We start from the raw sequence: 23,400 nt of genomic DNA, 5'->3' as shown, positions 1-23,400 counted from the left end.
CAGAGTTGTTGGGGCAGAGTCGGGACCACCCCCACCTCTTCCGGGTCCAAGCCCAGGCACTGCACTGAGCACTTGATGAGCCTGACCTCACCATGGCCTTGTGACGTGGGCACTGTGGGCAGGAATGCTTATGGAGTGAGGCCCACTGTAGCCCTAACACAGCATCACAAGTCTTTCCCCAGAGAGAAAACGCACAGGCAATGGAAATCTATGGTTAGGAACAAGGATTCCCGTCTAAGAAAAAGGGTGGACCACGGGCCTCTAGAAGGGACTGAGGGGGCAAAGTCCTGCCCGTGCACTGGCTAACACTCTTCCTTTAGCTTTTCCCCCCACTTTCCATATTGTACATTTTATCTGTTTATAATTTTTCTTAGTGCTGGCTAAATTCCAGAGTTAGACCTTGAAATCCACAAGTTCCTAATTGGTGGTCAACAGAAACCTCAGCAAGACAAGCAGAAAATGCTCCTCTTCCCCTAAAGCTGTAGAAAGGCAGCCACCAACCTGGGCTAGGAAATGGTCCTTACAGATACTATTTTTTTTTAACTGTGGTAAAACCTATATAACAAAACTGATGCTAATTTAACTGTTTTTAAGAGTAGAATTGAGTGACATTAGTTCGATTCACTGTTGGGCAACCATCACCACTCTCTATTTCCATAATTTTTTCATCACCCCAAATAGAAGCTCTATATCCATTAGCTAACTCCTCATTTCCCCTCCCTCTAACCCCTGGTAACCTCTATCCTTTCTGTCTCCATGAATTTGCCTTTTGGAGATATTTCTCATAAGTGGAATTGTAATGTTTTCAAAGTTCATCCATGTTGTAGCATGTGTGGGCACACCATACCTTTTTTTTTTTTTTTTTTTTTTTTAAGAAGCGGAGTTTCCCTCTTGTTGCCCAGGCTGGAGTGTAGTGGCACAATCTTGGCTCAATGCAACCTCTGCCTCCCGGGTTTAAGCAATACTCCTGCCTCAGCCTCCTAAGTAGCTGGGATTACAGGTGCTCATCACCATACCCGGCTAATTTTGTATTTTTAGTAGAGATGGGGTTTTACCATGTTGGTCAGACTGGTCTTAAACTTCTGACCTCAAGTGATCCACCCACCTTGGCCTCCCAAAGTACTGGGATTACAGGCATGAGCCATTGCACCTGGCCTTTTTACGACTGAATAATATTCCACTGTATGTTGCTGGCATGCAATGGTGCGTTCTCTTATAAAGCATTATCTTCTCATCCTTTTTATTTCTGTAAAGTTGGTAGGAATGTTCCCACTTTCATTCCAAATTTTAGTAATTTGAGTCTTGTCTCTTCTTTGTTCATCTAAAGTATTGTCAATTTTGTTCTTTAGAAATAACCAGTTTTTGGTTTTGCTGATTTTCTCTATTTTTCTATTCTCTATTTTGTTTCTCTCTGCTGTAATCTTTATTATTTCCTTCATTCTGCTAGCTTTGGGTTTAGTTCGCTCTTTTTCTAATTCCTTAATGTGTGCAGATAAATTATTGATTTGAGATCTTTCTGCTTTTTTAATGTAGTCGTTTAGAGCTATAAATTTCCCCCAAGCACTGCTTTCGATTTCACCGCATGCTGTAAGTTTTCGTATGTTGTGTTTTTGTTTTCATTGTCTCAAGGTGTCTTCTAATTTCCCTTGTGACTTCCTTTTAGACCCATTGGTTGTTTAAGAGTGTGTTAAGGCTGGGCGTGGTGGCTCACGCCTGTAATCCCAGCACTTTGGGAGGCTGAGGCAGGTGGATCATGAGGTCAGGAGTTCAAGACCAGGCTGGCCAACATGGTGAAACCCCATCTCTATTAAAAAATATATAAAAATTAACCAGGTGTGGTGCACACCTGTAATCCTACCTACTCAGGAGGCTGAGACAGGAGAATTGCTTGAACCTTGGAGGTGGAGGTTGCAGTGAGCTGAGATCGTGCCACGGCACCCCAGCCTGGGCGATGGAGCAAGACTCCGTCTGGAGTCGGGGAGGGGAAGAGTGTTAAGATCCTTTTGTAGTTGATGAACAATGATGATTGGATGTTCATGCACATGCGTGAGATGTGTCACCCTCAAACCCTGTTACGTCGGCACGTTACCCATCTGATGTGAAAAAGAAGAGAGTGCGTTAACTTCCACATATTCATGAGTGTTCCAGTTTTTCTTCTGCTATGGATTTATAATTTTATCCTATTGTAATTGGAATGATACTTTGTATAATTACGTTCTAAAAATTTATTGCTGGGTGCGGTGGTTCATGCCTGTAATCCCAGCACTTTGGGAAGCCGAGGCAGGGAGATCACCTGAGGTCAGGAGTTCAAGACCAACCTGCTTAACATGGTAAAACTCCATCTCTACTAAAAATACAAAAATTAGCCGGGTGTGGTGGCGGGTGCTGTAATCCCACCTACTCGGGAGGCTGAGGCAGGAGAAGCACTTGAACCTGGGAGGTGGAAGTTGCAGTGAGCCAAGACTGCACCATTGCACTCCAGCCTGGGCAACAAGAGCAAAACTCCGTCTTAAAAAAAAAAAATTAAGACTTACTTTATGGCCTAACATATGGTCTATCCTGGAAAATGTTCCATGTACACTTGACAATAATGTGTAGTCTGTTGTTGCTGGTTTGTGTGTTGTGTATATGTCTGCTCAGTCTAATTGGTTTATAGAGTTGCTCAAATCCTCTTTCCTTATAGATCTTGTTTGGTTGTTCTTATCCATTATTGGAAATGAGGTATTGAAATCTCCAATTGTGTATTTCTCATTTAATTATATCAATTTTTGCTTCATACATTTTGGGTGTTTTAAGTGTGTGTATGGATACAATTGTTGTATCTTGAGAAGTTGCAGCTTTTGTCAGTGTATACTGACCTTGTCTTGTTATGGTTTTGACTTAAAATCTATTTTGTCTGATAATACTATAGCCATTGTTAAAATATACTATTTTCCCTCTGCCCGGCCAGCCGCCCCGTCCGGGAGGGAGGTGGGGGACTCAGCCCCCGGCCCGGCCAGCCGCCCTGTCCGGGAGGGAGGTGGGGGGGTCAGCCCCCTGCCCGGCCAGCCGCCCCGTCCGGGAGGGAGGTGGGGGGCTCAGCCCCCCACCCGGCCAGCCACCCCGTCCGGGAGGTGAGGGGCGCCTCTGCCCGGCCGCCCCTACTGGGAAGTGAGGAGCCCCTCTGCCTGGCCACCACCCCGTCTGGGAGGTGTACCCAACAGCTCATTGAGAATGGGCCATGATGACAATGGCGGTTTTGTGGAATAGAAAGAAGGGGGAAAGGTAGCGAAAAGATTGAGAAATCGGATGGTTGCCGTGTCTGTGTAGAAAGAGGTAGACATGGGAGACTTTTCATTTTGTTCTGTACTAAGAAAAATTCTTCTGCCTTGGGATCATGTTGATCTGTGACCTTGTCCCCAACCCTGTGCTCTCTGAAACATGTGCTGTGTCCACTCAGGGTTGAATGGATTAAGGGTGGTGCAAGATGTGCTTTGTTAAACAGATGCTTGAAGGCAGCATGCTCGTTAAGAGTCATCACCACTCCCTAATCTCAAGTACCCAGGGACACAAACACTGCGGAGGGCCGCAGGGTCCTCTGCCTAGGAAAACCAGAGATCTTTGTTCACTTGTTTATCTGCTGACCTTCCCTCCACTATTGTCCTGTGACCCTGCCAGATCCCCCTCTGTGAGAAACACCCAAGAATGATCAATAAAAAAAAAAAAAGAAAAGAAAAATGAAAAAAAAAATAAAATAAAATAAAATAAAATAAAATATACTATTTTCATGGAATAACTTTTTCCAACATTTTACTTTCAACCTTTTTGTATCTTTGTATTCAAAATTTGTCTCAGCCGGGTGCAGTAGCTCACGCCTGTAATCCTAGCACTTTGGGAGGCCAAAGTGGGTGGGTCACTTGAGGTCAGGAGTTCAAAACCAGCCTGGCCAACATGGTAAAACCCTGTCTCTACCAAAAACACACAAAAAAATTAGCCAGGTGTGGTGGTAGACACCTGTAATCCCAGCTACTCAGGAGGCTGAGGCAGGACAATTGCTTGAACCTGGGAGGTGGAGGTTGCAGTGAGCTGAGATTGCATCACTGCACTCCAGCCTAAGCGACAGAGTGAGATTCCACCTCAAAATAAAATAAAATTTGTCTCTACAGGCTGGGCATAGTGGCTCACACCTGTAATCCTAGCACTTTGGGAGGCCAAGGCGGACAGGTCACCTGAGGTCAGGAGTTTGAGACCAGCCTGGCCAACGTGGCAAAACCCTGTCTCTACTAAAAATACAAAAATTAGCTGGGTGTGATAGTGGGTGCCTATAATCCCAGCTACTTGGGAGACTGAGGCAGGAGAATTGCTTGAACCCAGGGGGCAGAGGTTGCAGTGAGCCAAGATCGTGCCACTTCACTCCAGCGTGGGTGAAGAGTGAAACACCATCTCAAAAAAAAAAAAAAGTCTATACAGCATATAGATAGACAAAGTTCTAAAAAATCCATTCTGCCCATCTTTTTTTTTTTTTTTTTCCTGAGACAGGGTCTTGCTCTTGCTCTGTTGTCCAGGCTGGAGTGCATTGGCAGGATCACAGCTCACTATAGCCTTGACCTCCCAGGCTTAAGCGATCTTCCCACATCAGCCTCTTGAGAGCTGGGACCACAGATGCACATCACCATGCCTGGCTAATTTTAAAATTTTTCTGAAGAGATAGAATCTCACCATGTTGCCCATGCTGGTCTCAAACTCCGGGGCTCAAGCCGTCTCCAACCTCAGCCTCCCAAAGTGCTGGGATTACAGGTGTAAGCCACTGCATCTGGCCCAATCTCTGCTTTTTAATTGGAGAACTTAACCCATTTATATTTATAGTAATTAATGAGAAAACCTTTACTTCTGCCATTTAGCTGTTTGTTTTCTGTATGTCTTATGATTTTCATTCCTCAATTCCTCCACTACTGCTTTTTACGGATTTACTTTTGTACAATTTTGATCCTTTGCTTTCCTATATACTTTTTAGTTATTTTCTTACTGGTTACTTTTGGTATTACAAGTAACATCTTAAACATATAACAATCTAGTTTCAATAATACCAATTGAATTTAAGTAGTATACACTGCTATTACACATCTTCCCTCTGTCAGTCACAGATTATATCTTTATACATTGTTTCCATTAATGTGGATTTATAGCTTTATGAATTTTACCTTTAAATCATAAGAAAAAAGGATGAGTTACACAAATCCAAAGTGAAATAACACTGGCTTTGCTAACTACCTGTTAGTTATCTCTACCAGTGTTCTTTAGTTTTTCATATGGCTTCAAGTTACTGTCTAGTGTTTATTTTAGCTGGAAGGACTCCCTTTACCATTTATTGTAGGGCAGGTCTACTAATAAAACTCCCTTAACTTTTATCTGAGAATGTCTTAATTTCTCCTTCATCCTTAAAGGATGTTTTGCTTCTTCTTTCAGCATTTTATTTTGAGAATATTTTTTGAGACGGAGTCTTGATCTGTCACTCAGGCTGGAGTGCAGTTGTGCGATCTTGGCTCACTGCAACCTCCGTCTCCCGGGTTCAAGCGATTCTCCTGGCTCAGCCTCCAAATAGTTGGGACTATAGGTATGTGCCACCATACCTGGCTAATTTTTGTATTTTTAGTAGAGACAAGGTTTCACCATGTTGGCCAGGTTGGTCTCGAACTCCTGACTTCAGATGATCTGTCCACCTCGGCCTCCCAAAGTGCTGGGATTACAGGTGTGAGCCACCATGCTCAGCCTTCTTTCAGCACTTTAAATATGTCATCCTATTACCTTCTAGACTCCATGGTTTCTGATGAGAAATCAGCTGTTAATCCTGAGGATCTCTTGTATATGATGAATCTCTTCTTGCTGCTTTCAAGATTTTCTGTCTTTTGACAATTTGACTAATAAATTTGGGTATGGATCTGAGTTTATCCTGTTTGAAACTCATTGAGCTTCTTGGATATGGAGATTTATGTCTTTCATCAAATTTGGGACGTTCTGGACCATTATTCAAATAATCTCTGCCTTTTCTGAACTCTCATTAAATGTATGTTGGTACATTTAATGGTGTCCTACAAGAACCTCTAGTTCTGTTCATTTTTCTTCCTTTTTCTTTCTGTTCCCTAGACAGAATAATCTCTATTGCCTTATCTTCCAGTACACTGATTCTTTCTTCTGCCTGCTTAAATCTGCTGTTGAATCTCTCTAGTACATTTTTCTTCTCAGTTATACTTTTCAGCTCCGGAACTTCTGGTTGGTTTTTATAATTTCTATCCCTTTATTGCTAATCACCCATTTGCTCATACATTATTTTCCATGGTTTCCTTTAGCTCATCAAGCATATTTAGGACAAGTGATTTAATGTCTCTGACTAGTAATTTTAATGTCTGAGCTTCCTCAAGGATAGTTTTTGTTAAATCCTCTTTTCCCCTGTGAATGAGCCATATTTTTGTTTCTTTGTAATTTTTTGAGAACTGAACATTGAGTATTATAATGCAGTGACTCTGGAAATCAGATTGTCTCCCTCCTCAGGAATTGCTTTTTTGCTTATTGAAGGATGCAGTCTTCTGTGTCCGTAGTGACTTTTCCAGGCTTATATTTGTATTTTTGCCAGGCTTATATTTGTATTCCTTGTTGTGTATAGTCACGAAGTTTCTGTTCTGTTGTCTCTTGGTCAGCCTGTGACTTGATGGTGATCCTGTTAACTGTTGGAGTTCAGCAGCATCTCCCTTCACCAAGTGTTCCCCTGGTGACTATGTCCGACCAGGTTCCAGAGTCCCAAAACAGTTTATTCTGATAGTTTTCTTTTTTCCAGCTTAATCGTTGTTTCTGTGCAGAAACTGAACCCTGGGGCCTCCTACTCTGCCATCTTTTGTCACAAATGTTACTTTATTATTATTATTTTTTGAGACAGAGTCTCACACTGTTGCCTGGGCTGGAGGGCAGTGGCGTGATCTCGGCTCCCTGCAACCTCGGCTCCCTGCAACCTCTGCCTCCCAGGTTCAAGCGATTCTCTTGCGTCAGCCTCCCGAATAGCTGGGATTAAAGGTGCCTGGCACCATGACTGGCTAATTTTTTTTTATTTTTAGTAGAGATGGGGTTTCACCATGTTAGCCAGGATGGTATCGATCTCCTGACCTCATGATCCACCTGCCTTGGCCTCCCAAAGTGCTGGGATTACAGGCATGAGCCACCACGCCTGGCCACAAATGTTACTTTTAAAGACAGCTAAATTTCAGAAATTCTTGCTATGCCTTGTGAAAGTACCTCCAAACTCTAGTCCCAGGAGTTCTGAGGGCTGTCTCGGCACATTTCCCAGTTTAATGGTGCCGAAATGAACATCTGCTGTATGAAAGGTAAACTTTTGTGTTTCCTTCAGTGTGCTGAGAAGAGTGGCTGGCTTTTCCTGTGCATAAAATAACTGGATAACCCTGCAAGGGTCCTTACTTAAACACGGAGTGTGAGAGTCTCTATCTCATTTTAATTAAGACAGGTAATGAAAGAACAAAACTGCAATGACCAGGCTATAGTAGAAACAGGATTTTAATATAATATTCAAGTCTAGCATTTGCTATTTACAACAAATAAATATTGCCCCTCCCCAATCAGTAAACATTTTTTTTTTCTTTTTGCTTTTTATACAAATATTCAATCACCCCACCCCCACCCCAAATCCTCCTTCCTCACTAACCCCCGTCTTGCATGGTCTCGTAAAGCCCAGGACGCAGTGGTGAATGGCACTTGCAGTGGCATGAGATTCAACATCGATGGGACTCAGCTGGGACTGTCCTCACTCACCGGGTGCAGAGTCGGTCCATGAAGAGGGTTTCTCTCTCTGCTCCCAGGGGAGGGCTGGGGTAAGCGGTGGGTGAGACTCTCTCACTCTCAGTTGGCCCTGATGATGGAATCTTTGGTGCAGCCTGAGAAAGGCTAGAGTGGTGGGAGGGGCCGGGACCCCTGCGAAGGTCACAGGCCAGTGCCTGTGGGCATGAGAGAACTGCAGTGGTCACAGTGGGTGCTCTGGGGTGCCCATGGGCACAGGTGGCAGTGACCCACACCTGGGAAGGTGTCAGGGAAGTGTACAGAGGTGGCGCCCGGGGGCAGGCAGGGCACCATGCCATGCCCGTTGGCACTGCTCCTTGGCAAAAGTCAGCTAGTCCTCTGGTTCCAGAGAGCAGAAGGCACCTAAGGCAGCGAGTGGTCCACGGGAGGCCAGGTCAGCCTGACCAATGGCAGGCATCAATCCCAGCAGCGGGAGAGGTTCAGGATGAAACTGGAGTCTGGGGTACCCTGGGCTGGCAGGTGGGAGGAAGGCGCCCAGCTGGCCTGGGCCACTCTGGTCCATAAGTGCTTGGCTACCAGCCAGCCAGACCCTGGGAGGATGCCCTCAGAAGATGCCCTTGGCAATCTTGAGTCCTTTCTGCTTCATGCGAGGGAGGGTGGAGCTGGCTCCGTGCTTGACCTTCACTCCCTTGGTGAAGGTCCGCTTCTTCAGGACAAAGTCATAGTTGGCGGTAGAGTTCATGGCATAGAAGACGTTGGCGTTTTCAGGGATCTTCAGCTCTGGTGGGGAGGGGCAGAGGGGTGATCAGTGATGCTCCTGGGGGCCCTGCAGGATACCCCTACCGCTTGAGAGCCCATACAAGGACTGTCTTGAGCCACAGACCTCAGATCCCCTCCAATACAGCTCCAGGACTCCAAGGACCCCTCTCAATGACTCCTGCCTGAGGACAGACTCTGCTGAGGTCCTCACAAAACCTGATGACTCTTGTTTAAACAGGGACTGACTCCAGAACCCCCCGGCTTGGCCTGAGCTGGCAGAGGGTCACCCCGTCCTGCCCATACTGCAGTGCTGGCTGCCCACCTGGAACAGGCTTTCTAGAATCCAGGTCACCTCCCAGAATCCTGCCCTACTCAGGACAAGGGATCCAAGGACCAGGAAAGGACAGGCCTGCCCCAGGGCTCTGGCGCCCGTTCCAGGGAGGCCTGCACTCCTTGAACCCTGGCACCCGGCAAGCACTTCCTTTTGGCTCCATTTCCCACCATCTCCTCTGGCCCACAGCCTGCTATAAACCAGAGCTGGGCTCGATTTGTGCTCCTGCCGACATCGTGTGGCTTTTCGTCATCTTTAACCTCTCTAGGCCTCAGTCTTCCTTTTCTGTAAGATGGGGGTCCCGCCTACCCTGCCCACCTAACCGAAATGGTGCAAGAAGCTGCCAGAGGATTTAGACTGTAACTTCTAGGGATCACAGGAGTCATTGCTTACTGTCTGGGCTAATGGTGGGAGCTCACTGGAAAGAAAACAGCGATGATAGTATTTATAGTTAACTTTTATGGTGCACACAGATGCTTTATATATACATGCATATATATACACACACATATACATGCATATATATACACATATATACATACATATAGATTTTTATATATATGATGAACACACTGGCTACTTTCATTTCCATTTGGGGGATGAGAAGACAAGCACAGAGGGCTTAAGGAGCTTGCCCAGCGTCTCCAGGCCCAGGATACCCCACTCTGAGCCTGCACTGGTTCTTGACACTTTCCCAGTTTCTAGAATACTGAGTGGGCCTCCTAGTAGCCTGTTCTGCTTTTAGAATCACACACTCATGGATTTTAACACTTGACACTTTGGTCCACAGCTGTCACCATTCTTTGTAGAGCACATGTTTTCTTGTCTTAGCCAGAAAGCATCCCTTCCAGTGGGCCACGTGGCTAACCTGTCCCAGTGAAAATGCCTTTTCTCTTTGCTCCTCACTGATGTGAGCTTTGAACTGCCTGTTCACGCCTAGGGAAGGGCACACACTGGGGAGGTCCAGTGGTTGCTGGGGACAGCAAGCAGACAATGGGGGCAGCCAGGGCTGCCCTGTCCACAGTGTCTACCCACACTCTGCTGGTGAATTTTCTGGGGCCAAAGGCTTCCAACCTGGGGCTGGGGAGTGGTGTGGACCTGCCCCCTCTGCCATCGCCCTCTGGTCTTCTGACTTACTCCGGTCATCTGAGAGAATCTGCAGCAGCTCATAGTCCTCCGGCTCCTCCTCCTCCAGGTTGTGTTTGTCCATGGCCTTGCGGATTACAGCCGGAGCCTTATCTTGGCTGGTCACCTGCATCGCGGCGGGGGATGGACCATCAGGGAAAAGACCCTGGAGCAGCTCCCCCAGAGTGCAGTGGCCAAGGACCCTCTGGAGTCCCCTCAGCACCGAGCACAGGCACTCACAGCCTCTGGCCAGGTGCTGGGTCTGGAGAGGGCCTTGTCACATTCTCCTACTCCCCAAGTGAGGCCTCCGTCCTTCTCCTGTTCCCCATGTGAGGCCTCCATGGAATGAGGAGGGGTCTGTCCCAGCAGTGCCTACCCTGCTTCTCCTATAAGAGCCTGTTCCCTCCTCCCACATTTCCTTGAGAAGCACTTGCCCCTCCAGGATAACAGCATCACTGAGCCTGGGGAACAGATAGTCCCTAGTCCAGGCCCTGGAGGTGAGAAAGGAGGGGCCGGCCAGGATGCTCAGTGTGGTCAGCATAGGCCAGGCCCCTACTACCTTGACCCTGAGGGCCAGAGCACAGGCGGAACTCAGACATAGGGCCACAGGTGACTGCTTAATGACAACCATGCTAGCTCCTGGCAATGAGGGGTCAGGAGCGTGTGTGAATAATGGGGCACCTGACCCAGGGCTGGGGTACAGAGGGTGGGGGTTACAAATGGTTCATCTGTCGCAGGACACCTGGAGGATGAAGAAAGAGCCCCCAGGCAAACCCATTCTGTGAGCAATTCCCATCTGCTGTCTCCAAATCCTGTCTAGACTCTGACCCTGCTGGCCCCTTCCAGGGCTCCCAGCCTGGTTGCCACAGCGGCCTCCTAACCAACACCCCTGCGGCTCTGGTACCAGCCCACGCCAGACAGAGAAGCCAGCCATCATTGCTCCTGTCTTCCTCCCCGAGAAAGTCGAGGTCCTGGCAGGGCTCAGGGCCTATGTGGCCAGGCCCTGGATACTTCCCTGACCTCATCTCCCCTACAGCACTGCCCCTTCAGCTCCTGGGGGCTTTGCACGGCTGCTCCTTTCCTCCCCCTGTGCCCTCAGGCCAGCCTTGTCCCTGATCACTACCTTCTTCATTTCTGTACCTGGCTGACATCTGTCCTTCCCCGCCAACTACAAGGTAGACCCCGGGAGGGCAGGGATGGTGCACTGTGTCCAGGGTGCATTTGCCGCCAGTGGAGGGAGGGACCCAGGCCACCCCCGCCGGCTTACCAGGATGCTCTTGTACATGTTGCCGTTGTCCACGTCCAGGCTGACGCGGATGATACAGCAGTCGCCCACCTGCTGGTTGTAGAGCGGCAGCGCGGAGCTGGAGTTGCAGAGCCCTGAGACGGAGCGCTTGTGGGTGCGTGTGGCAGCCACGGGCGTGGTGGAGGCTGAGGAGGACGAGGTGCTGCTGGAGGCAGAGCTGATGCCGGAGGTCTCCGGGGACGACTGTGAGGCCGATTCCCAGAACTGAGGGAGACGGTAAGATCAGCAGATCCCACTGCCCTGTGGGGGCACCCCAGGCCAGCCGCCAGATGGGGAACCTTCTAGAAGCTGTGTTCAGGATCCAGGGCTTCCTGGCCCCATGCATGGATTTGGAGTGGGGAGATGGGAAAGGATATTGGGGAGAAGGGCAGGCAGTCACCTTCTTTTCCTGGCCGTCAGGAGACTCCGGGACGAAGCTGATGTTGATCTCCTCCACGTCGGAGCTAGAGGAGCCGGCCGAGTGCACGCTGAGCGCGTCAGCGATGTCCCCGCTGCTGAGGTAGGGGCCACACCTGAGCTGGTCACAGGACTTGGAGTGGGAGCTGCCACTGGTACTGAGCTCAGTGCTGGGGGCCTGGCGGCTGGGTGAAGGGTTGGCTTAGTTAAGGGGGCTCCCCAAGGACACATCCCAACCCCATAGCCCCTGCGCTCTGCGCCCAAGGACTGTGCAAAGTGCTGGGACAGTTGCCAGTACTCCATTCACCACAGCCATCTGGGAGAGCATTTAGTATCACCCCATTTCACAGAGGAGGAAACTGAGGCCCAAAAAGGTGAGGGGACTCATCCCAGTCTCAGGGCCAGTCAGCAGCAGGGTAGGATTCCAGGGCCAGCCTCCCTGACTCCCTGAGCCCAGGCTCAGCCCTGAAGCTTCTGAGCCCCAAGGCAGCTGCCCCTACCACCCTTGGCCAGGCCCTTACTCGCTCCAGCGCTTGACAATGGCTGTGTTCTTCTTGGTCCTGAGGGTGTTGCTGGCTGACTCGGATGGGGGCTCCAGCTCGCACGACAGGTTGTAGCTATGAGCAGAGGGGCAGTGGTGTGACAACCAGGGGCCATGCTCCGGCCTTCCCCCAGCACCTGCCCAGAAGCTGGAGTCGGGGTGCCCCGGCCATCCTCAGGCAACAGGGGCTGACGCTGACCATGGGTCATAGCTGCTGGCCCTCTGGAGCTGGCCCCCTAGGACAGCCTGCCCCCACTGTCCCCATTTGCTGCCCCGGCCTCACCTCTCAGTCTCGCTGAGCCGCTCCACGGCCCGGAACCAGGCCCCAAATTGCTCATCTGGCGTGATGCTGTAGTTGTTGCAGGCCGACTGCAGCAGCTTGATCTGGGCGATCACCTCGAACTCCTGGGGCCAGAGGGAAGCACAGGGCGGTGACAAGGCCCCCCGGGCAGCACAGGGGCCAGTCTCTGGGTCTTTGTTCTTGGGGTCCCTTCCTCCCCTCTACTCCCATCCAGGCCTTCCTGTTCTCAAAGCTGGGCTCAGCCACTCCCCAGGAGGTGGTCCTGAATTATAACCTCCTACCCTCACCCTCCAGTGGGAGGGGACCCCCTTCTCTCTGTGTCCAAATGTCCCATGTCCCATGAATCTAAGGAGAAGGTAGGAGTTGAAATGTCCTACCCTGGTGGGTCTGTTTTCCACCCCTCCCCAAGTCAGGGCTGCCTGCAGCTGCTTACCTTCCTCCTCTTCTCGAAGTTGATGAGTCTGCCCTGGAAGGTGGACACCCAATGGCCGTCAGAAAGTGACCCCTTGACCATTACAGTCTCCCCACCTCATGCTGCACTATCAAGAGTGCCCACCAGGGGGCAGGGCATGCACACCCCTGGATTGAAGCCGGTGCTGGGCACCAGGGCAAGGGGACATGCAGGCAGAGGCTTGGGGACTTCTTGTCCAGCACTCTGAGAGGACAATGGACTGAGGCCTTGGGTGAGAAGGCCCTGCTCAGCCACTACGTGCCGCCTGACCTCTGAGGGCCTGGCTTCCCTCTGTGCTCAGGGTCACTGCCTGAGGGATGGGCTGTGTCCCACTCAGCCAAACCCTGCTGCAGCTCTGTGTTTGGGCAGCCCTGGGGTGTCACCAGCAGGGCACTGAGCTGTTTACTCATTGCTGGGACAGGTGTGGCAGCCCAGCCCCCAGGGCTCAGGGAAGGTCTCTCCTCCCAGGCCCTACTCCAGCCCCGGCCGGCACACTCACATACAGATAGTCCTTCATGGCAGTGTCCAGCATCACCAGGTCGGTGAGGAACGTGCCCAGGTAGGGAACGGTGCCCTGGATGATGCCCTGTGACATTGGGGTAGGAGGATGAGCAAGGCCCCTCCCCTGAAGGCTTTCTCAGCCCCCAGCCCCAACTGGTCTCACTTGGAGCAGCTGGGGGACCTCTGGGGGCCTCCTGGGGCCTACTGTCTCCCTGGACCCCAGACTCCTTCTAGCCATCTCCCTGGCTGGCATCTGGGAAATGCCAGGTTCCCGAGTCGTGTGGCCCCTGGCCCTCCCCAGCCCCACACCCGCCTGAGCCGGCTCTGCCAGGCCTGTCCTTTCGTGGCTGCAGCTGGTCTTCCCAGATACCAGCTGATCCAGGCGTGGCTCTGCTAGGGTCCAGAGGAGGCCACCTCTAATGGGGCCCATAGGCACCGTGGCTAGAGAGGAAAGGGCCCTCCTCCCTACCCCCAGGCCAGCCCCCTGCCCCTCCGCAGCCTTGGGCACTCTCACCGTCTCCTTCGGCCGTTTCTGGGCTCTCTTGGGGTTCATCTCCAGGGTGGCAAACTTGGAGGTGCCCTCCTGCCAGGGTACAGGACAGGGTCAGCAAGGCCCTATCCCCACAGCCCTTAGCCCTCAGGCACCCTGACCTGGGGTGCTGCCACTGTGCTCGGGTTCCAGGGCTGACCCTGTATCAATACTCACTAGTGTGGGGTCCTGGGCCAGTGGCCTGGCCTTCCTGAGCCTGCCTCCCCCTCTGGAAAGTGCGGATGAGAACTCCGCCTGCTGCATGGTGCGGTGGCTCACGCCTGTGATCTCAGCATTTTGGAAGGCCAAGGCAGGTGGATCACTTGAGGTCAGGAGTTTAAGACCAGCCTGGCCAACACAGTGAAACCCCATCTCTACTAAAAAATACAAAAATTGCCTGGGTTGGTGGTGCACACCTATAATCCCAGCTACTTGGGAAGCTGAGGCAGGAGAATCCCTTGAACCCAGGAGGTGGGGATTGCAGTGAGCCGAGATCACGCCATTGCACTCCAGCCTGGGAGACAGAGCGAGACTCCTTCTCTAAAAAAATAAAAAAACTCCACCTGCCTCGCAGGGCCTCGGAGACTCTGCGCTACAGTCCTGTTATGGCTGCACACTCCTTTCTCCCTTGAACCTTCCATGAGGTCAGCACCCCAGGGCTGGCATTCCTCCATTTTCCAGATGAGGAAACTATGGCCCTGAGATGGGCAGTGACTTGCCCTGGGCCCCCCAGGGACTCAGAACAGGCTCTTCTGTCCTAGCCAGAGGCTCTGCCCCATCTGCCTTTACCCCTGTTTGGTCACTGATCAGGGTACCGTCCTCTGGGCTTCTCGTGCATGCCAAGGCCCCCAGTGGAGCTGTGTCATGGAGGGAGAAGGACAGGTGTCCCAGGAGCCCCCTGCGATGCTCCCCTGTAGGGAACTCTGTGTGTGTCCACGCAGGAGGGGGGCCCTAGATGCCATTTCACTGACCGGGTATGCCAGGGGCACCAGGCAGTGACACTTGACTCCCTCTGAGGCCTCGTGAATCCATTAGTCACTGAAAGTTCTCCTCAGTCATCTGGGGTATCCGCCACAGCTAATGGGGTGCCATGGGAAGAATTCTATAGGGTTCTCTGGTCAGTGTCTCTTCTCGGGGCAGGGTAGGGAAGCCACATGGGGCCTCCAAATCTGCCTCCCAGGTCTGGCCACCTGGCCCCTGGCATCCCCTGCAGCTCCTGTCCCTGGAGTAGGCAGGCTGCCCTCTCCTTGGGTGTGTAGAGCAGACAGAGGTAGCGTCAGGAGCCTGGCCTCCCGGGGACAGACTGGGCCGGTGTGGGGGCAGGAGCCGCATCCCCTTCCCACCCAGCAGGAGGGACCAGCGAGGAAGCCAGAGACCTGCTGGTCCTGATGCCCATCTACTCCTCCTGGAACCTCCACTGCCACCCTTACTGTGTCCAATTAACTAGGGCCCTGTCCCTCAAACACCCAGGGGCCAAACAGACCCCTCTTCCCCCTTCATGCACACGGGAAAGGAACTTTCCCAGCAAGAAGCGAATGCCACCGCCCACCGCCCCAGCCCCAGCCCCAGCCTCTGCCTGCCGCCACTCCACCTTGATGAGCAGCTCCCGGCTCAATGAGTAGTTGTTCTCATCTGAGAAGATCTCTGACAGCTTCTGAAAGATCCGGAAACTGTCCCTGTCAGAAGGGCAAAGAAGGAAAGAGAAAGCTGGGAATGGCAGGGAGGGGTGTGAGTGCAAATCCATTTTATTTTAGAGCTGAAAGACCCCAGACTGCCTGAATGCAGCACACAGGGTCCCCCAGAGCACTAACGCTCTGCAGGTCTGGGGAGGGGGCCTTCATGTTGGTGCAACAGGACCCCTATTCCTGTTTCCACTGAGCAGCTATTTCCAAAGGGGTTTTTTTCTTTTTTTGGAGACAGTTTCAGTCACCCAGGCTGGAGTGCAGTCGCCAGATCTCGACTCATTGCAACCTCTACCTCCTGGGTCCAAGAAATTCTCCTGCCTCAGCCTCCCAAGTAGCTGGGATTACAGGCGTTAGCCATTGCGCCTGGCACAAAGGTTTTGATTTCAATTGGATGAGGGTTCTGTGGCTACAACACGAATACCTGAAAATCTCTGATGTGGCTCAACCCACCATCTGACAGCTTAGGAAGCCGAGCTCTGAGGCAGAGCTGCTGCCAACTCAGGTCAGTGGAGGGTCCCTGCCCTCAGGGTTTGTGGCCTCCCATGGGCTCACTAAGGGGGTGATGCCAGCCCTGTGGGAGGTCCCTGGTGCACCAGGAGCTCCTACAGAGGCATGCCCACCTGGAAACGTCTTCCCACGTCTTCTTCAGACGGTGGATGGAGTTGCTCTGCAGGGCAGAGAGGATGGCATACAGTGACGAGAAGTTCTTGAGGATCCGGCACTCCTGGGGCGGGAAGAGCAGGAGGCATGAGGTGGGGCTGGAGCTCCCAGCTTGCCTGGCCTCAGTCCCCCTTGGCCAAGCCTCCCCTCCTAATGAGACAGATACCCAGGGAGTCCCCAGAGGGCACGCCTGCGACCCGGGGGTGACAGGAGGATTTTAGCTCAACCCAAGGAAAGAGTGTAAGGAAGACGTGAGCATCCAAGCAGTGGGCTGGGAGAGTCAAGGCCAGCATGCCCCTGGGAAGGGTAGACTGGGGCCTGTACAGGGCCTTGGACTGCAGACCACAACCTGAGAATATATGAAGCCAAAGTGGGGGCCCAGGCCCCTCCTGTGGCATACCCTGGCCACCTCGATCCAGTGCTCCACCACCCTGGCCCTGTCTGGGGCTTTCGTGCTTCGGTTTCCGAGGCAGGTGGTGATGACACAGTTGGCCACACTGTTGAACTGGGTGACAGTGGCGCGGATGGTGGGCGCCAGGTGCTCCTTGCCCTTCTTGTCCCGCTGGGACCAGATGGAGCCCAGGCAGTGGTAGGGCACCACCTTCTTGAACAGTTCCTGGGGAGGAGGCTAAGTGTCACCTGGTCCTGCCCCAGCAGTCTGGGCTGGTGCTGGGGAAGCTGAGGATGCAGCTTGAGCCTTGTGGGGATCTCTGGGTTATATCCCGTGTCCATGCAGGGTGCCCAGCACACAAGTGACCCGGGACAAAATGCTGGTGGGAAGAAGAGGAGCACTGCCTCGAGCAGCCTCACCAAGCCCCAGCTCCAACAGGCGGCTCACGCCTGCCCACCCCCCCGCGCCCCACCCCCCTGCCTCAGTCTGCTCCCCATCCAGACGTATATCTGCTGTGGGCGCTACAACTAAGGGCTTTGTCCAGTGTCTGCCATAGGCTCCAGGACACACCAAGTGCCTAATGAGTGCTGAGGCTGGTGAGCCTCCTAAACAGATGGGGGTGACCCATGGATGCACCTTGGTGAGCACCCTCCACTCCCACAGGCCGGGCCTGCTGAGCTTCCTGTCTGTCCCATCTAGAATCTGCATAGTCACTCTGGAGGATAGGGGTGACCTCATCTCTACTGTCCAGAGGTAAACTGAGGACTTGGGGTTAAGGAACGACCTGGTTACTTGGTGTGTAGCAGCAGAGCTGGGATTTGACCAGAACATCAGCTCTGGATCAGGAAATGGTAGGTCTGGGACAGCAGATGCCAGAAGGCAGGTCCACCCCTGCCCTGCCAAGCTGAGCTGCTCACCGCATCCATCAGTGTAAACTGCTCTGCCACCAGATCAGGAGGGAACACCAAGAGGTGAGGCTTCTCCTCACTCAGCCCGTTCTCTGCAACCACAGGTGAAGGCCAGGAAGGCTGTAATGATGGAACTGGCGCTGGAGCTGGCTCCAGCTCTAGAGTTTGTGAGGGAGCTGGATCCTGTTCTGGAGCTGGCTCTAGTTCCGGAGCTGGCGCTGGAGCCGATTCTAGTCCCACAGCTGGCTCTGGAGCCTGCTGGAGCTCCGGAGTTGGTGCTGGAGCTACTTCTAGCTCTGAACCTGGAGCTGGTGTTGGAGCTGGCTCTGGCTCTGGGGCTGGAGCCGGCACTGGGCTGGGTGCTCGAGCTGGTGTTAGAGCTAGCTCGAGCTCTGGAGTTGGTTTTAGAGCTGGCACTGGTGACAGAGCTGCAAGAGGAGAAAAGTTCAACAACATGCCAGCCTTTCCTGTGCCTTTCCAAAGACACAGAACAGCCCCGGCTTCCAGAGAAGCCTCTCCCACCGAACCCACAAAACGTGTACCAGGCCACTCTCCTGCCTGTGGTCCCTGCCTGTGTGGTCTGAGGCTCATCCGTGCCCCTGACCCAGCACCAGACCCTGGAGCCTCCTCTTCGTGTGGCCCAGCACCGACCCCTCCTCATTCACCCTCTGGCACCCACCCCAGTCCTCCTCACCCTCAGGCTCTGCCTCAATGGGTTCCGAGTGCTCCAGCTGGGCCAGGAGAAGGTGGGCACGGCGTTCCAGGTCTGAGCCTGGCATGTTGAGCTGCACGTAGGCCACCAGCTGCTTGAGGCAGGGAAAGTCTGGAGGTTGACAGAAATCCTCCGAGTACTGGTCCAGCCAGGTGCCCAGGATGGAGGAGATGGCACTGAGGACAGGTGGGTGGCAGCAGAGTCAGAGGCCTGGGCTCCCCTGAGCCAGGCTGGGCTCCTGCGCTGGCCCCTGTCCATCTGAAGGCCACCTGCCCCGGCCCAAGCCCCCTTGGCTGTCCAGCCAAAAGAACCAAGGAGGCCCCTGGTCAGTGGCGACCACCTCTCCCCTCCTCCAAGGAAGCCCCGCCCACAGCTCTGCATGTCTCCCAGCACCCCCTCCTTGCTGGAATGTAAACTCCATGAGGGATCGGTCCTCCTGCCAGGCATCTGCAGGTCCCTGGCGGCTCCTCAACTTGTAGCTCAGTGCTGGTGAGCTGCCTTACTCTCTCAGAGCTGTGTGTGGGTCTCATCTCCCCACTAATCCTGTTCTCCCAGAGGGTGGGGTGCAGCCTGCCCGCTGAGCACTCACTATTGAGGGGTGAGGCAATGCGAGAGCAGAGGCTCACCCCACCTCTTGCCCTGGGCCCCTAGATCAGGGCACACTGAGCCAAGCCCAGCTGGGATGAGGCTATGGTGGGATGAGTTCCCGCCGGGGGCTGCTCTGAGCCCCAGCCACCCCAGGACCCCTCCACAGCTCTTGGTCGTCTTTCTTCCTGCAGGCGAAGCCCCTAGACCCCAGCCCTCTAGCAGGAACCACAAGAGGTGTGGGAGCCAGGGTTCTGCCCAGCCAGCCCCGGCTCCAGCCCCAGCCCCATGTACTCTCCCACTGTTCGGTGGGGACAGGGTCCCTTCCTCTTGGCTCAAAGCTCACTCACTTTTTAAGTTGGTCCTGGGGTCCGCCATCCTCGTCGGAATAGGGGAGGATGCAGCCGTATCTAGAGGAGGCCGTGAGGGCGTCACATCTACCGTACCTGCTTATGACGTCTAGTGTTACTGTCTGACTCTCCGACTAGAACGGAGGCCCAGGAGGGCAGGGATTTTTTTTTTTTTTTTTTTGCTTTAAATGCCTAGAAAAGGGCCAGCACACAGTAGGTGCTTCATATATATTTGTTCAATGAATAAGTCCCAACCAGCTCCTTCCCAGCTATCTGAGCGCCCCTTGGGTCCCTCCAACAGCCCCCAGATAGAATCCGGAATCTCCTTGACAAGTGGGAAAACTGCTTCGCCCAAGGCCACATACAAGAGAGGCTTGGGGCAGAGAGCTTCCCCATGGGGGACAGGAAAATCATAAAAACGAGCACCACAGCCCCGCAGCCCATTCCCTACAGGGCCAGGCGTTGAGGGAGCACTTTCCACGCCTCATCCCGCCCAGGCCTGACGACAACCCCGTGAGGTCCTCTTAGCACTCAGTTTCTCTTTCATATGAGCAGAGCGAGGCTCAGAGAGGTGAATCAGCATTGCCAAGACCCGCAGCCGGGTGGGGGCGGGGGCCCCTGTGCACCCTGTGCAGTGGAGGGCTCATGCTCACCTTTTGAACAGCAGGTCCAGGACCTGTTGGGTGGTGGTGAAGGCTCTATAGGTACACAGGAAGATGGTGACGTAGGAGAGGTCGCTGCCCTGGAAGGCTGGCACCAGGTGCTCCACCAGCTTCTCCAGCGTGCCAGCCTTCACGGTCCGCACCTTGCAAGTCTCATAAAGGTTCAGGGCCGACTCATTCTCATACTGGGGTGGGACAGAGGAGGGACAGACAGTCAGTGGCAGCACACGAATCTCCTGGAGCTCAGATGGAACCCCGAGCCCTCAGCAGCTTGTGGCAAGAGGCAGGACTGAGTATCTCTAGCAGAAAAAGGTTATCAGCTTTAAAAGTAGAATTTCAGGCCAGGTGTGGTGGCTCACACCAGTCATCCCGGCACTTTGGGAGGCCAAGGTGGGAGCATCACTTGAAGCCAAGAGTTTGAGACCAGCCTGGGCAACAAAGTGAAATCCCCCAGCTCTACAAAAAATTGTTTACAAAACTTAAAAATTAGCCAGGGCCAGGCATAGTAGCTTACGCTTGTCATCCCAGCATTTTGGGAGGCTGAGGTGGGCAAATTGCTTGAGCCCAGGAGTTTGAGACCAGCCTGGGCAACATGGCAAAACCCCATCTCTACAAAAAATACAAAATTAGCCAGGTGTGGTGGTCCCAACTACCTGGGGAACTGAGGTGAGAAGATCGCTTGAGCCCAGGAGGTCAAGGCTGCTGTGAGCTATGATCATACCTCTGCATGGCAGCCTGGGTGACAGAGTGAGACCCTGTCTCTAAAAGAGTGAAAAAATTTTTAAAGTAGAATTTGAGGTGCGAGAATGATTTAAATACTGACACCTTCAGGTCCGTTGTTAGCTGAGTAATGGTAGCTGCCCTGTGGGAGGAGCGTCATCTGAGAGCTCTAACAAAATATCCCCATTCTAGAGATGAGGAAACAGAGGCTTATCCAGGGGCTGGGAGGGACTGGCCCGTTAGGACGCACAGCATCTTCCCCGTGGCACTGTTTTGTTTTGTTTTGAGACAGTCACCCAGGCTAGAGTGCAGTGGTGTGATCTCGGCTCACTGCAACCTCAGCCTCCTGGGCTGAAGCAATTCTCATGTCTCAGCCTCCCAAGTAGTTGGGATTACAGGCACACACCACCATGCTTGGCTAATTTTTGTATTTTTAGTAGAGATGGGGTTTCACCATGTGGGCCAGGCTGGTCTCAAACTCCTGACCTTAGGCAATCCTCCTGCCTTGGCCTCCCAAAATGCTGGGATTACAGGCATGAGCCACTGCACCTGGCTCCTGCAGCACTGTTGAAGTGTCCTCAGAGGACTCACAGTGGCCCCACAGCCATGAGGAGCTGAACTGGGGCAGTGGCTCCAGCCTCCCTTCTGGAATATTACGCAGCTGAGTCAGGCCCCGGCTCTCAACCTGGAGGAACCCCAGGGATGTGTTCTGGGAGATGGCAACTTGCAGAGACCTAACAGCCTGAAGCCCTTTTGTTCTTGGGTGAAGACAGCCTCACTACTCCAGATGGTGTGCACATCTGGGAGAAGGCATGGAGGATGGTGAGGCTGATGGCTGCACACCCGGGGAAGGGAGGTCAAACATGAAAACCTGATTAAGCCTGGGCTGGACAGTGGGGGTCGGGAAGGGAGTGAAGGCCGTTTCCTTTGGGATCAGAACTGGGGGCCCTCAAGTGAAAAAGTCCTAGGAGGGATCCCCAGCTGCGTCTCCTAGTGGAGACCCCGGGCGCACTCACCCCGAGCCAGCGCTGCCCTTTGTTGCCTCCGTGGTGCAGCTGCACCTTGCGCAGGGAGATGGAGTAGATGACTCCGTTGATCAGCTCCTCACCAATCTCCTGTGTGGAGCTCTGTGAAGACAACGCCCAGCAGCCGGGCGCGGGGACGTCAAGGGCCTGCCTGGCCACCGTGCGGGGGATGCACCTGTGCAACCTGTTTCCCAGATAGGGCACAGACTGGCGGCTGCACAGACCTACAGCCTGGGGTGGAATGAGATCACAGCTCGAGGGCCACTGTCCCGGCACTCCACTTCCCCAACCCGGCTAGCCACAACCTGGGACGTGATTATGATGAGTCCACCAGGCTTCCAATCCCCTAGTAACTGGCTTCTGCTCCTGCCCAGGACAGACCCACCCTCAAGCCATCCCCTTCCACACAGGGGACTGTTATTCAGCCATTGCACAGATGGGTAAATGGAGGCTGAGAGAGGAACAACCGGTCCAAGGTCATGCTGCCTCGGGTAAGTGGTGAGGCAGGGACCCCAGGGCTCTGACACGGCTGACTGCATCCAGGCGGCTATGCCCCAAGAGAAGGTCCCCCTACCTCCCCAGGGCCAGAGGCCCATGGGCATCCTCACACTCACTCCTCCTCTACCCAGCCTGGGGGGCCCTGGCTGACCTAGCAGGAACGCGCAGCTCCTCTGGGCCCAGCCCTGGTGCGTTGGCAGCCCAGGTCTGGGCAGGTGTGGGGCACCCCAGACAGCCACATCCCAGCCACTTCCTTCCCCTCTGCTCATTCATGCCCTCGTGCCTGCTTGGGCAATGGGAGTTCCCAGTTCCCTGACCATCATCACATGAGGGGACGGGTGTGAGAGGTGACGGTGCTGGTATCCAGGCAGATGCTGGGGTTCCACAGAGCCCTAAACCACAGGCCTAGACTGGAACAGGAAGGGGGCATCTGGCCCCAGGCAGTAAGGAAAGGCCGTTGTCTTAGGAGACAGACTCCCCCCACGTGGCAGGCTGGCCTAGGTCACTTAGCCACAATTACCCCCGGCCTCACAGCCCCCTATGCCACCTGCTCTGTCCAGGGACGGAATGAGCTTGCAGCGGGTAGAGGAGCCGGGGGGTTAAGGACATCAACCTCAGAGGTTAGGAAGAAGCTGAGAGGTACTGGCCTGGCCCAGGGTCATTAACTGCGCAGTCAATGCCCCAACCCAGGTGGGCGTGGAGCTCAGAGAAGGCCTGGCAGACAGTGCTGACTCAGGCCCTTCCCTCAACCCCAGCAGGAGCCAGGTACACTGTCCAGCATGCTGTGGACGGGACCCTGGCCTCCTGCCTCCTGCGCACCCTCAGAGGCCCAGGAGGCATCCTGGAAGTCCACTTCCTCCGACCTGAGGTCGCCTCCCACGCTGGGCTTTGTACAACAGGAAAGCTGCGGGCATTGTGCCGGGCTCCTGACCGCCACCGCCTCTGGACAGAGAGCCTGCCCCATTTCTTGGAAGTTAGCAGGGAACCCACAGGCACACTCACACCCACACCCCACAAACAGCCCCGCCAGGGGAGGTCTGGCCCTTCCACTGACAGGAAAAGAGACATACGCTCACCCCCCTTTTCCTGACTCACACATCTCTCCCCTGCCTAGAAAATTGTTCCTTTGAAAAGAAAAGCATTAGAGGTTACAGCGACCAGGACCCCCAACCACCTGGGCCTCCT

The 23,400-nt window shown here is 53.6% G+C and overlaps 1 protein-coding gene and 1 non-coding gene across 16 annotated transcripts in view; one reads left to right on the top strand and one right to left on the bottom strand.

The window, feature by feature from the left end:
* Positions 1 to 1,997: 1,997 nt before the first annotated feature.
* Positions 1,998 to 2,099, top strand: LOC112204484 (small nucleolar RNA U13). The gene has a single exon (XR_002938126.2). It is a non-coding gene; the product is annotated as a small nucleolar RNA U13 (small nucleolar RNA).
* A 5,424-nt stretch (positions 2,100 to 7,523) lies between these two features.
* The window catches only part of RALGDS (ral guanine nucleotide dissociation stimulator), a 51,119-nt gene continuing 35,242 nt past the window's right edge, over positions 7,524 to 23,400 (bottom strand). For 3 of the 15 annotated variants that reach the window (XM_003312365.6, XM_016961965.4, XM_016961961.4), the window contains exons 2-18: positions 21,709 to 21,819; positions 19,964 to 20,157; positions 19,311 to 19,406; positions 18,358 to 18,551; positions 17,673 to 18,091; positions 16,765 to 16,980; positions 16,325 to 16,428; positions 15,611 to 15,695; positions 14,005 to 14,073; positions 13,489 to 13,575; positions 12,972 to 13,004; positions 12,521 to 12,642; positions 12,218 to 12,313; positions 11,680 to 11,881; positions 11,262 to 11,504; positions 10,007 to 10,121; positions 7,524 to 8,559 (exon numbers count right to left, since the gene is read on the bottom strand). In XM_003312365.6, coding sequence (XP_003312413.1) covers positions 8,384 to 8,559; positions 10,007 to 10,121; positions 11,262 to 11,504; positions 11,680 to 11,881; positions 12,218 to 12,313; positions 12,521 to 12,642; positions 12,972 to 13,004; positions 13,489 to 13,575; positions 14,005 to 14,073; positions 15,611 to 15,695; positions 16,325 to 16,428; positions 16,765 to 16,980; positions 17,673 to 18,091; positions 18,358 to 18,551; positions 19,311 to 19,406; positions 19,964 to 20,157; positions 21,709 to 21,819 — 2,562 coding nt within the window. In that variant the 3' untranslated portion in view covers positions 7,524 to 8,383. Of the gene's footprint in view, positions 8,560 to 10,006; positions 10,122 to 10,912; positions 11,882 to 12,217; positions 12,314 to 12,520; positions 12,643 to 12,971; positions 13,005 to 13,488; positions 13,576 to 14,004; positions 14,074 to 15,610; positions 15,696 to 16,324; positions 16,429 to 16,764; positions 16,981 to 17,672; positions 18,092 to 18,357; positions 18,552 to 19,310; positions 19,407 to 19,963; positions 20,158 to 21,708; positions 21,820 to 23,400 lie in introns of those variants that run through there. The other 12 variants (XM_054659242.2, XM_003312367.6, XM_016961962.4 and 9 more) reach the window with 8 other exon arrangements.

The sequence above is a fragment of the Pan troglodytes genome, chromosome 11 (assembly GCF_028858775.2).
Source record: "Pan troglodytes isolate AG18354 chromosome 11, NHGRI_mPanTro3-v2.0_pri, whole genome shotgun sequence".
Taxonomy (NCBI): domain Eukaryota; kingdom Metazoa; phylum Chordata; class Mammalia; order Primates; family Hominidae; genus Pan; species Pan troglodytes.
The sequence above is the reverse complement of the archived record's forward strand: the minus strand, read 5'-3'. Positions and strand labels throughout refer to the sequence as shown.